General features: G+C 52.0%; 1 protein-coding gene across 1 annotated transcript; it reads right to left on the bottom strand.

Moving 5' to 3' along the window:
• Positions 1–2,385: 2,385 nt before the first annotated feature.
• Positions 2,386–11,622, bottom strand: AP5Z1 (adaptor related protein complex 5 subunit zeta 1; the record flags this gene model as incomplete). Its single annotated transcript, XM_082292505.1, has 17 exons — positions 11,577–11,622; positions 11,256–11,393; positions 10,701–10,887; positions 9,606–9,747; positions 8,593–8,705; positions 7,942–8,110; positions 7,117–7,257; positions 6,705–6,742; positions 6,463–6,625; positions 6,027–6,202; positions 5,384–5,526; positions 4,480–4,629; positions 4,166–4,277; positions 3,678–3,775; positions 3,283–3,415; positions 2,922–3,136; positions 2,386–2,650 (listed from the first exon to the last, which is right to left on the bottom strand). The coding sequence occupies exons 1-17, from the start codon at positions 11,615–11,617 to the stop codon at positions 2,386–2,388; spliced, it is 2,424 nt and encodes an 807-aa protein (XP_082148631.1). The 5' UTR covers positions 11,618–11,622.
• Between the last annotated feature and the right edge of the window lie 1,595 nt (positions 11,623–13,217).

Raw genomic sequence — 13,217 nt, 5'->3', positions numbered from 1 at the left:
CAGGCTCCTCTGTTCCTCTAGGCTGGCAGCCCTGTGTGGTATTTCATGCTGGCAGGCAGAAAGCTTGAAATACCTTTGTGTTTTGAAGATGAACATGTGGGGCAGGCCTGGGCTTCACTGTGGCAGTGGCCACCTGAGGTGCTGGCACGTCAGGCTGGAAAAGCATGCTCAGCTCTGGGCGTGGTGAAGGCAGCACAAGCACCCAGGAGTGGGATTCCACACAGGATGCATCACCAGGAGTGAATTCCCCTGGTGCCATACACTCAGGTGCCTTTCTGCCGCAGGGCTCCAGCCCTGCCTCAGGATGGGAAGCAGCTATGGCAAAGGGCTGACACCACCAGCAGTTCCTGTGAGTCCCGGGGAGAGCTCCCTGCAGAGAAGAACTCCCTTGGCCTTGCTCCGCAGATTTACTGCCCAGCTCTGGCACCAGGATCCCGGCTGAAGGCCCCCAGGACTGATTGGCAGAATGTCCCCACAGATTGGTGCCACCAGGAACCTGAGTGACCCCAGCAGCACACGGCACTGCCACCAGCCCAGGCAGACAAACGACAGCTTGGCACCATGTCCTGGTCCTCTCCCTCCAGCTTTTCCAGCCCATTGCAAGGCCACCCTGTTCCGTGTCCTGCTCAGAGCATCTCCCAAGCATGTGCTGCTGAAATGCTGACAGGTGATGATGGACAGCAGAGACTCCCTTTGGGAGGAGTTTTGAATATCCCAGGAACTGCTCTGCTACCTGCTGCTGACCACGGTGTCAGCTCAGCCGAGGGTTCAGCTCCATCGTGTGGCTGCCTGGGCTCCCACACACCTGGCCTCCTGCCCGCCGAGTCCTCCCTCTGCTTTTAGCACCATTAACGGGATAAACCCGACCTGATTTCCACATATAGACAGATACTGAGACCTAGTTTAGCTGAACCCTATTAAAACAGCCTGCGGCAAAGCCCTCCATCACACCCTGCACAGTCCAGGCTCTGGCAGCAGATCAGATACTCACACGGCATCTCACAACAACAGTGCTCCGAGGATTGTGATGCTAAAACAGGGTTGGCTCTAGTTACGCCTCACTGCTGCAGTTTTGGTTCCTGTGCTTAGTCTTGCACATTGCAGGAGGAGAGAGATGTCAAAACACTCCATGCAAGGGAAACGCTCCACTACTGGATTTCAACACACCCTGGCCTGCTTTTCTAGGCAAGACGGACCAGGCACCTTCTCTGAGACACGAGTGCCTTGCTGCTCTGCTGGGCCATGCTCACAGCCCTGGCCTGGGGTGCTGCCCCACCAGGGACTGGGAGCAGTGCATCCTCCTGCTGCTGACTTCGCTCTACCAAGCAGGCGAGCAAAGGCTCAGGGCTCCTGGTGAATCACTTCACTTTCAATCAAGTAGGTATGCTGGCCTGTCGTCCTCCACAGAACTTGAAATGGGCTGCCTGAAGCCCCTGGGCAAACTGCATGCACTCCTTACTCCCCTCTGCCCCGGAGCCAGGGCTTGGGGGGAGGCTTGGTTTGCACTAGACAGCGCTGGGGCTGCATCCTGGCACGTTCCAGCAGTACCAGCGCAACCCACTGAGCACCCCTGGAGCTGGAAAACAGCCCCAGAGCTGTGTGTCGCTCACAGTGCAGTCACGTATTGAAACAGACTGTAAATAAACCCTGCTATTTACTAGTGTGCATGAGGGCTGGCTTCTCCAGGGAGGAGCAGTGGGATGGACTGACTTCCCTGTGTGTTAATACTGTACAGCTCGGATGTGTATAAAACTCTGGTGCAGATACTGAGCACAGCATGGCGCCTGTCGGACTCGGTGGATGTTAAGAAATGCTCTGTATCAACAATAAACTGGATCAATAAATCTCTCTAAGCCCTGCTCTGACAGCTGTCTCTTGGATCTCTCTGTGTTCATTCTGATGGTGAGACAGAAGAGTGGTGAGGGCTCCCAGATGTGACAGTCACTCCTGCATGCTCCAGCTCACACATGCCTTTGCTCGACCTGCTGCACGGAGAGGCAAGAAAAGCAGCACGTGCAGGTGTAGTGAGAGCAAAGGGATGGGGAAACAAGGCAGAGGAAGGGAGGGAAGTACATCTCCAAAGGCACAGGGTGTGCTGGCAGGGTATTAATGCACACATTCACTCTCTTGCAACATTTGCACAAATCCACCAGGATTTTCAATGCATACTCACCAGGAAGGGATAAGACAAGCTTAGGAGATAAAAAAGCAACAGGCACTAGGACACAAATACAAACAGCCTCAGACAGAAGAACAGCCTCAGCTCTCCTTATTCCTGTTCTCTGTTTCATTCACAATCATTTGTTCCTCTTTTCCAGTTAAGATCAGGGCCTCAGCCTTGAGTGTCAGCAGTGTCCAGTGAGTTACTCCAGAAACCTCCTGCCCTCACACTGGCACGGAGCCTGGAGCTGGCTCCAGGAGCTGGGTGACCATCCTGAGGGCCAAAGGGAGGGAGTCATTCACCTCCCTCTGAAAGCGTGTGCTGGCCACCGGTGGGGTGAACACAAACTGAGCCACGCTGGGCATTTTCAGCAGGTTCATGAGCTCAGTTGCCCGAATAAGGATCTCCTCTAGGTCCTCCTCGCAGTAAACAGAGGTGACAGCAGGGCTCTGCACAAATGTCCTCATCTTGGACAGGAACATGGACACTCTGAAGGAGAGAAGGACATGGATATCAACTGGCAGGACCTTTGCACCCAGCCAGATCACAACTCAAGTGTGTAAACTCCAACAGACTAGTGCAGGTGACAGAGTGTTAGTCAGCAGATGAATCTCACTCCCCCCAAACTGTGCCCCTCCACAGCTCACCTCTGCCCTTTTTCAGGTTCCACCAGTTGCCAGACCCAATTATTAATTAATAACAGCAAACCCATGTTCGGACGCATGAGATCTGCACGTTTCAACCCCTTGCTGGTGCTCACCTGGGGATCAAGTCCTGGCTGCGGGCTGCCAGCTTGGTCAAGGTGGCCATGAGGACACTGATGGCACGAGGGGCACAGCTGGGGGTGCTGGCCTGTGGCCGGAGCTGGGTGATTTCAAAGAGCACAGCCTCGAGGGTCTCGAAGAACCGCGTGATCTGCTCCACTGTGCAGCGCTTGTCGTAGGACACCGACAGGTACTCGCCGATAGCCCACACCTGAGGCCAGGGCAGAAGGAAGCACAGGGAAAGGGAACTGAATAACTTTTAGGGAATAGAAAATTAGGTTAGCTAATGCTAGGACAGAGGAGGAGAGGGAAGGTGAGCAGCAAAGTGCAGTTGCAGCAGCAGGCGGTCCTGCCCACCATGTGGGTGAAGATGGCCTCCTTGCTCTGGATGTTGCTGACTGTTCCCGAGAACTCCAGGATCTCCGTGGACAGTTCCACCACGAGCGCAGGGCGCAGCCTGCAGAGCATCACCAGCTGTGAGCTCAGCACCCTGGAGCAGAGAAAAGGGCACAGCTCAGACCAGGGCAAGGTGGTGATCCCCAAAGCCAGGAGGGGCTGGCAGCACCCAGCCACTGGCACAGGGCTGTACCCTCTGGATGTTCCCAGCAGGGATGAAGGTGCAGCCCCCATTGTGCACCCTTCAAAGATGTGTCACAGCAGGGACTGGGCCACAACTGAAAAGACTCCTGGGCTGCCCTGGGATGCCAGGAGGAAGGGCTGGGAGTTGGGCTGTGCCTCCTGTCCCATCTCACCTGTACACATCTTCTTTAAATGACGGGATCTCATAGAGCTGGTCACTCCTCTGCAGCAGCAGCACCCCCAGCTGGTTTATCAGAGACCCATCTGCAAACTGAAAGTCAGCCCTTGTTTCAGCAGTACCAGTGACTCCCAGCAGCCAAACCCAAACTAACCAGCCAGGTGAGACAGCAGGCAGAGAAACTGCCTGATCTATGAGGGGAGCAGTGCACAAAGCAGGCATCAGGTACACACTGTGCTCTCACCTCTCTCCTTTACAGCTGACTGAGAGCAGAGTGAATCTGATGCTGCATCACAGAGCTTTTCTGTTTCTCTGGATGAAGTGGCCAGCTCAGTGCTGTTCATGCCAGTATCAATCCCACCCTCCCCTCATGCACCCCTCTCTCAAAGCTGCAGCATCTTAACAATTTTGTTCCTACAACTGCTCTTCACATAACAAGAGATCCCCACAACTGGGAACAGAACTCCTCCCAAAAGGACCTACCTCTGCCACCACCCCAAAAAAGAGCTCCAGTAAGACAGGGACAGTCTCTGCACACTGCACCACCCTTGGGCTGCCAGCCAGGGATCCCAGCAGCTGCCGAAGTGGAACCAGACTGTGGGCAAAAGAGTTTCTGTTGAAGGTTTGTTCCCAGTTGCCCTTCCCTATCCCCCACAAGGCCTTTGAGTGCTGGCAAAGCTGACACAGGGAAGAGAAATCCACCTCACGCCAGCTGAGAGTGGCTGTGCCTTTCCCAGTAATCCCAGTGCTGCCTCCCAGAGCTGGATGGCTGAACCACACTCCAGGCAGGCTCCTACCTCTCCGGGGCATCCTCAGGAGCAGACTTGGTGCGGAGAAGATACTGGAACATGCTCTTGTAGAGGGGATGGCGAAAGGCCTCCAGACACCTGGCTGGTTTCCCAGCTGGGTCGCTGCTGGACTTCTCGGAGGCAGGAAGAGCAGCTGCCCTAGCAGGGAACACACAGAATGTGCTGCACTTTGAGAATGGGCCAGGCCAGAGCTGGGATCCTGAACACTGGACAGCACGTTGGTCTAATCCAGGCTCTCTGGAAGCCAGAGAGCCAACCTGATGAGCTCAGGCCCCCCGTATTCAGGCAATAGTTCCAGACTTGTTTCTGTGTCATGCCCGGGAAAGGGAAAATGGCACTGTATCCCTCAGTCATCTAAGCCCACCACCATCTGCCTTTAGGATGATTCTCTTTTCTAAGCACTGCAGAAAGAGCTGTAATGTCAGGAGGACAAGAGCAGCGGTATAGCCAGTTCCAGTCCTACCCCATCCTCCTGGAAGCTCACAGTTCCTAAGATCTCAGGAAGAAAATTCTGTGTGTCTCCAGGAGAACAAAGCCAAAAATAGGGCTAAGAGCAGAGAAGGAAGAATTGGTATTGCACCTCTGTATTGAGGTGGTAGCTCATGGCAGCCTCAAATATGTGGCAACCATTTGGAGCTGGATAGGGAGAGGGGAATGACAACAGCTCCCTGAGCTCCAAAGACAGTCCAGTACTGAAATGTGAGAGCTGGTCACCTTCTCTTCCCATGTACAACACATTACTAGGAAAACTGGGCTGACATCTGTGCAGCCCTGTGTTAACCCTGCAGTGATGGCTCTTGCTCTATGACAGCTGAGGGTCAGAAGTGGCTACTGGGCTTTGGTCAGTGTCAAGGTGCTGATTAACAAGTGGGAGGAAGGGAAGGTGCATTACCTCAGCTGGACGTCCAGAGCTGCTGTCAAACAGGGCAGGTCAAGCAGCAAATGGAAGATCTCAATGGCCGTGCCTGCATCCAGCAGAAACGGGAGAAGGTCCACAAACTCAGAGATAAGAGGTGGGCTGTTCCACGCCAGGAACTGCAAGGAACAAGCACAAACTGCTGCACTATCCCTGCTACTCTATCACACACCCAGACAACTCCACACTATGACCAGATGGAATGGGGAAGGGAAAGTCATGTCTGAAAAGCAAAACCAAAGAAGTCTGAGGGTTTGGTCAAAAACCCAGGAGCCTGTTAGAAGCTCAACAGAGGCCTCTGGCAGCTGGTTCAGTGGCTGGCAAGCTGCAAGTTACTAAACTTTTCCAGAAACAAAGTGCTGTGTCCTGCGTTCACTGTGCTTCCCAGTCCTCTGCAGTCCTGCCAACCCAGACTCTCCTCTCCTGGCAGTGCTAAACACACCCAGAACCCTCCTCCCCTTCGAACTCACACTTGTTTTGTAACAGTCCTTCTTGCCTGTGCTCTCCCTAGCACTGCCATGGAGGCACATGGTGGGCTTTGGGGTGCACAAAGGAAGTTCTAGGGCATGGAAAGGAATGTGAAGCAGGCGTTCCCCTCTGCTGCTCCAACACGCTGTACCTTGAAGAGATTTGGGAAACTCTGCCTGAATATGGACGAGTCTGTGAAGAACTGACTGTTGTCTTTGCAGAACTGGACAAATTCGAAGGCCAGTGATGGGTTGTGGAAAAGCTGAGCTGGGATATCTGTGAAGAGGTGTTTGTAGATGGCATCCGAGTCCACAGCTGCCAGTTTGCCTGGGAGGACAGAGCACCTTGCTGAGCACAACCCACCCAGCAGCCCGGCCAGGGCTCCAGGGGCTAAGACAGATCTGGGTTCTGTTTCTCTAAAGAGCATGGGACACCCCAGCTCCTGGGTCTCCTGGGGTGGGATCATCCATACCAGAGCACAGGCGAGACGGAATTATTCTGGCAGGCAGCAAATTGCCAGGACAAAAGGCTGTGCTGGAGCAGGCAAGACTGGATTGTGGAGGATGGGGTGGGAGCTGAAGACTTACTGTGGTTCAGGAAGAACTGGGCAATGGGCAGCAGTGCCCTGGCGTAAGAGGCATCCCCACAGATCCTGCTGTGCAGGACTTTCAGGAAGGAGACAGCACGGCACACGTAGGAGGAGTCCTGTTTGCAGATGATGTCCATGATTGTCACTGCCTCAATGAGACACTGCAGGAGAGCAGAGAGTAAGATTGGAGTGGGGGAAGCCACAACTCCTAGAGCTTCAGCCCCACCTCTGTGTGCTTACAGCTTTCTGCAGGTCTCCATCATCTTTCTTCAGGGGTCCTGCCAGAAAAATGAGTCCAAGTTAAGCTTTGAACCCACACAGGAATATGAGGCTGTCAGTTGCAGCACTAACCCCGACTTCAGGGCAGGCAGGAAAACACACTGAACCTCATTCCAGGCCAATCAGAACCAAGTCCCACAGCCTCTCCTGCAAATCAAGGAGGCAGGACCTGGCTGTTGCCTCCAAATCCCTCCCAAAACCCCAGCTCAGGGCTGGTCAGTGACTTGCCCCAGCAGCTGCAGCAGGCCCTATCCCTAGGAGTTGAACTGTGGATTCCAGGGAGTGAGATCCCAGCCCAAGCATGCAGTGAACCAGAAATATTTTGGAGAACACTACCAAGAAGACTGCCAGGAGGGCTCATGGCAAGACTCACGCCGGTTGCTCTGCTCAGTGAGGCGCTGGCAGTACTCGAAGGCTTTCTCCCGCAGACGCTCCCTGGGGGGAAGCAGCCGGCCAGCCGTGGGTGCAGTGGAGACCATGGATGTGACAGACCTGTCCATTCCTGCTTTGTCACCTGCACAATAAACAACACATGTGTCAGCTCATCACAGGCAATGTCACCCACACAGTGGCCCTGCAACAGAAAGGCAGCTGACTGAACCCGGGTGCAGAGTGAAGAACGGGAGGCTGAGGGAGAAGGGAATGTTACAAGAATACCAAGGAGATGCTGTCTCACATCATCCAGGCCTTCCTTCCTAGGAATCCATGAGGCTTTGCCTGAAAACAGGAGACTCACCAAACAACTAATTCTCCAAGGAAGGATCAATAAGTATCAGTCAGGAGGTTTAGTGATATTCCTTCCCAAACTTTCCCTCCTCCGAGTCCAAGATCTCTGAACTCTTGCCCACATTCCTGTCACTTGGAATCATAGAATGACAGGATGGTTTGGGCTGGAAGGGACTTAAAGCTCATCCAGTTCCAATGTCTCTGCCATGGGCAGGGACACCTTCCACTAGCCCAGGTTGCTCCAAGCCCCATCCTGCCTGGCCTTGGACACTTCCAGGGATGGGGCAGCCACAGCTTCTCTGGGCAACCTGTGCCAGGGCCTCCCCACCCTTACAGGGAATAACTTCTTCCTAATACCTAATCAGTTTGAAAGGGAGGAGATTGCTGGGCTGCTGATGCAGCCACCTCATACAACATCTGAAAGCACACAGCCCTACTGGGGCACAGTGGCCCGCAGACCTTCAATCCCTACCTGGATTAGTGGTGTTCAGCTCCTTGCCCCCATAGCACAGCAGCCAGCTTCTCAGCATGGAGAAGGTCTGCATGTTGAGCCACTGGTCCTGTGTGTAGTGCTGAGCCACTGAGAGCACTGTGAAGAAGTCTGTGGCAACAGCACCATCCACCTCTGTGACAGGAGCAGGCTGAGAGAAAAGATGCAGCAGGTCAGAGCCCCAGGGAAAAGCTAAGTGAGAGGGCAGGGAAAACCCACTAAGCCCATGGAGATAAGTAGCCTTTGTTTGGGGTCCTGCAGGAGGGCAGGTATCCAGAGAGAAAAGCCAACTGTGCCAGATCCCCCTCCCCAGCTGAAACACTCAACTTTGCTACTCTGACACTGGTCTCATCTGCAATCACCTTTTACTCTGAACTACATGGTCACTAAGAGACTCTTCTCTTAAAACTACTTCAAGGATAAAAGCTCTGGCTCTACAGCTGAAGTCCTAAATCTCAGAGCTGTAAATCCCCCTACTTTGCTTTCCTATGCGTCTTCACATATCCCATTCTGAAGAACAGTAGCACTTCTAGGCTACCATTTTCCAAAAGATGGTGATTCTGGGAACCCAAACCAGCAGGTAACAGACTAACAAATGCCCCTGAAAGGTCACTATGGCAACTCAGCACTCACCTGTTTGGTTCTGGGACTGGAGAAGAAGCCTCCAGAGGGCTGAGCCATTCCTTGCTGAATGCTTGCATACCTCAGCCAGTCAGCCAGCTTTTTACTAACAACATTGGTCTGCTCTGTACAATGGAAGTGACAGGGTCATTGCTGGGCTGGGCAGAGAAGCAGCTTCTGTAACATGTCCCTGCTAATCCTCAATTGCTGTGCTTTTTCTCCAGCCTAGACCACTCTCTGATCCAGCAATCCATAAAGAAACTGGTATGCTGAGGTGGGTGTCCTGTACTCCTCATACTACCTCAGTCAGGGAGTGAGTGCTGGAACCAGATCACTCAAGAGATACTTGTTCCTTTGTCTCCATCCACAGCTGCTATTAGGAGGAATGTGCAAAAACACTGTCACTCTCTTCAGACAGTGTCTGGCTTCAGCTCTGCAGCCAAAGGCACAAATCCCTGACTGGCAACTTGCAGAAGCTGGGGCAGGTGATCCTGCCTGTTCTGCCAGCCCACGCACCCAGCCCAACATCCTCCCCAAAGCTTCTCCTGCACACTGCACAAGGCACACAAACCTCCCAGGGAACTCCCAGAATCTCACCCTTGCTCACAACTCCCCAGCATTTTAAGCTTGGAATGCTCTCCTAGGTTAACTCACTGCTACCCATTTAGTGCTGCCTCTGTGATGAAGAGCACCTCCGGGTGCTTCTGCTGCTCTCTTGACCACATGCACAGGCACATCTCTGTTCCTCTCCCTCTCTTTGCTTGATGCTCTTCAGCTACAGTTTCACACTCCTACTGCATCTGGAGACCTCAGCTAGAGTACATGATCCTGTTATACAAACCCACAGCCAGGACTTGACTGGAAGGCCCAGTCCCAGTTTTGTGAGGTAGAATACATCTCACCCAGTAAGTTCTCTTTCCTTGTAGCAGAGATGTCACTTTTGACAGCAGTTTCCAACTGAGAGCCTTCTGATCACTACCCAGCTCACAGTCAGATGGCAATCTCAGCCCTTCCTATGGATTTACCTTCTGTTAGAGATTCTGGTGAAAGGCTGATGACATTTGCCAGGACAGGAAGAAGGAACCGAGCACTCTGACCCTCGGGCAGTCTTTTTTCAAGGACTTTCACAACACGCTGCCCCACAGCAGCCACTTTACCCTTATTTCCCTGAAAAATAAAGCAAAGGTAAAGACAGACAGATAATCTACCATCACTAGAGACCAACACTGTACAGTCTCTTCCAGCAGGCATCAAACACAAAAAGAAATCCCAGCACACATGATTTTACCACATTTTACAGAGATTTTCTGCAATTTGAATTCACAGGTCCCAAACTATGGGGCTGCTTTGGATTGTGGAACTGCAGGACAGTCTCAAGGCTGGATATGGGAGAGAGGAGCTTTGTAAGGCAGCACATAAGCACATTGCTGGTTTGTTTCACTTCCTTTAGTTAAGTAGACTCAGATGAATGTCAGAAACAGGAGACATTTCTAAGCACACAGTGAAACTCAGAATGAGAAGTTTCAGAAAAATATTTTACCTTTAACAGGCACAATAAAAGTAAAAGAAGGAGAGGAAAAAGAGAAGTTTCCAGCTTGCTCCCCAGGCAGCACTCAAACAGGAGGAAGGTCCTCATGTTTGCTTCTCTCCATGAAGAATCTGGATCTTTGAAGTGTCATTTGCATTTACAGCCCTACATGTTTTATAGGCTCTATGTATAGTTTTTATATGTGAACATGAAAGCCAATATCATAAGAAGTAGTAGTAAATTCACTCTAAAATCTTTTGCTTTCCAGGTTCAAGCAGCCTTGATTTGAAATCTATTCCAGCAGCCAGCACTAAAGGTTCATTTTGCTTCCAAGACCTCAGTGTCTAAACATTACAATTTTAAGCATTTTTTGTTGTTAAGTGCTACACACAAAAAAGTTGCCATTTTTTCATACGTAAAGTAGAATAATGAGATTCCTTAAATGAACATTGAAATGCCTCTGCTTTTTCTCTACATATTTCCAATTGACTTTCACTCTCCTTGAGCTCAGGGAGGAGCTCAGGAGCAGGGAACAATCAAAAAGCAAATCCATATTGACAAAGGAAAATCTCTGACTTGACAGGCCATTTACCTGAGCCAGAAGGATGGAGGATACCAGGCTCAAGAGCTTTGTATCTTGAATTTCATCACAGGAGAGGATCAGATCGTTGCAAGGTGACATCTCTCTCAGGATGGCAGCACATAACACCTGAATCTGCTCAGGACTTTTGGGTGAGCACAGCACAGTCTGCAACAGCTCCACAAACTTGCCATCGAGCCTGCAAGAGTCACAGTAAACATCACCACAAGGCAAGAAAAAATTCAGATGTTTATTTCCTGCATATTCTTGGCTTCGGGATAATCCCCCTTGACAGTGACTGATGCCATCTCATCACCTTCACTTCTGAATGCAGTTTGACAGAGGGCTCAGAGAGATCAACCCTTGTTATTCCTGCTGCAAAAGGAGATGGGCACCTTCTCTTAGTAAGGGGGTGAAAGGCAAAGACGGGCTTTGAGTTTATATTGAACTTAGGGCTTTCAAGGCAGGGTGTTATTTTAAAGCCCTAACCCACCCCCTTCCTTTCTTTTTGGTTAGGAAGGTAACGCTTTGCTTCTTTGAACACCCGAGACACACAAGGCCACTCACTTGCGGGGGTACTTGGTGGCGGCCACGGTGAGGTGCAGCCTCTGCAGCCCATCCACGGCCTCGGGGCCCGCCTCGGGGCCCTGCAGCAGGGCGGACACGCGGGCGCCGAATCTCCGCAGCTCCTCCTCCTGGATCTCCCTGCCGGGAGAGTCGGGGCTGTCAGGAACCCGGGCCCCCATTCCCGGCCCTCTTGGGAAGCTCCGGGGTGCAGGGTCGGTACACACCGCCCTCCCCTCCGCCCGGCTCCCCGCTCAGCCCCGAGCAGGACCCCCCGCCCGGCCCGAGGGGTTCCCGCCGCTGTCCCCCCGTCCCCCGCCGCACCTCGCCTGCCTGAGGAAGCTCTCGGCAGCCGCCGTGAACATCCCGGCCCCGCCGCCGCCCGTGCCACGGTACGCGGCCAAAGCCGTCCCCCATGGGCGGGCGGTACGTCGCGCCGGCTCCGGGGGGACGCGGTGGCTACTGCACGAAGGTTCCGCCTGGCGGGAAAGGCCCGCAGAGACAAGGTGTGCCCAAAATCATCACTAGCGGCTGCTCGCGGATCGTTCTGAGGTGTTGCTGTTATTATTCCCCACCTCAGAAGCCTGAGGAGAAGCTTGGCTCTGAAGCCATCCCGCATGGAACGAAGGGGAGCAGCTCTAGGCACTCAGATGTATGGAAAACATCATTACAAGGCAGAGAGCTAAGAGCTGGGGCTTCTACGGGTGTGATGGTAAAAGATGATGTATCAGCCTTTCCTGCAACCTGTTCATAAAACGGAGCTTTCCAAAACTGGTAAGAGATGTTCAAACCAGCTGCTCAGGTCTTCAGCGCTCCCAGAAGTTAAAAATCCACCAGGACTCTCTCTCCCGACTGCTAACACGGCTGAAACCCTCACCACCATGCTGAGCATTGCTCCGCAAGGAGGAGATGACGGGACGAAACTTGGCACTTTGCCCTTTGGTAATTCCCTGCCCTGTGCTCTCCTGGCATTAAAGTTCATTAACACCATGCCTGGGCAATCAGCCAGCAGAGCAGCAGCACGTGGGGAGCCAAAGATAGGAAAATTTTAAAAGACACCCCCTCAAAGGGCTCTGGATGAATATATTTGTTCACTTTGTACGGTGTTGTTAATTTTTTAATTAGTTAGTCAACTAAAAAAAAAATCCTCCCTGTAGTAACTGAAGGGAGACTACAAGAAAGATGGAGAGAAACTTTTTACAAGGGCATGGAGTGACAAGACAAGGGGGGAGGGCTTCCTACTGCCAGAAGGCAGAGTTAAATAGGATATTGGGAAGAAATTCTTCCCTGTGAGGGTGGGGAGGCCCTGGCACAGGGTGCCCAGGGAAGCTGTGGCTGCCCCATCCCTGGAAGCATCCAAGGCCAGGCAGGATGGGGCTTGGAGCAACCTGGGCTAGTGGAAGGTGTCCCTGCCCATGGCAAGGATTGGAATGAGATGATTTTTAAGGTTCTTTCCAACCCAAACCATTCTGTGGTTCTAAAATTCTATGAATTACAGCTACTTTATGTCAGTTGAGGACTTAAAAGATATTCCTATTTAATTGTGGAGCTCAGAATGTTCAGTCAAAATAAACCCAGAACTTAAATTGTAGCTGCATGAGGAGGACAAAGAAGGGAAAAGTCTAGCTACAAGACAGATAAAGTACTGTTTCCTGACCTCATACACTTAAATGAAAACAATTATTATAAATTACAGGGGAATGCAGTGGAATATTTTAACGTTCAAAATAACAATGTTTCACTTCATGACAAAACAAAAGCTGGAGCTGGAGGAGCAGTTTATAAGCCCCAGGGGAAGCATCACGGATCTCAAACACACATGTCCATATGTTCACTCTGCTGCGAGCCAACAGCTGCCCAAATAACTGACGGGATCAAAAGTGGGGTGTCTGAACTCTAAACACTGCAAGGTGTGCAGATACAGACTTCCTTCCTACATAAAAGAAAAGGAAAAAATATTAAACA

The sequence above is a fragment of the Coloeus monedula genome (genome assembly GCF_965178545.1).
Source record: "Coloeus monedula genome assembly, chromosome: 16".
Lineage (NCBI taxonomy): Eukaryota > Metazoa > Chordata > Aves > Passeriformes > Corvidae > Coloeus > Coloeus monedula.
The sequence above is the reverse complement of the archived record's forward strand: the minus strand, read 5'-3'. Positions and strand labels throughout refer to the sequence as shown.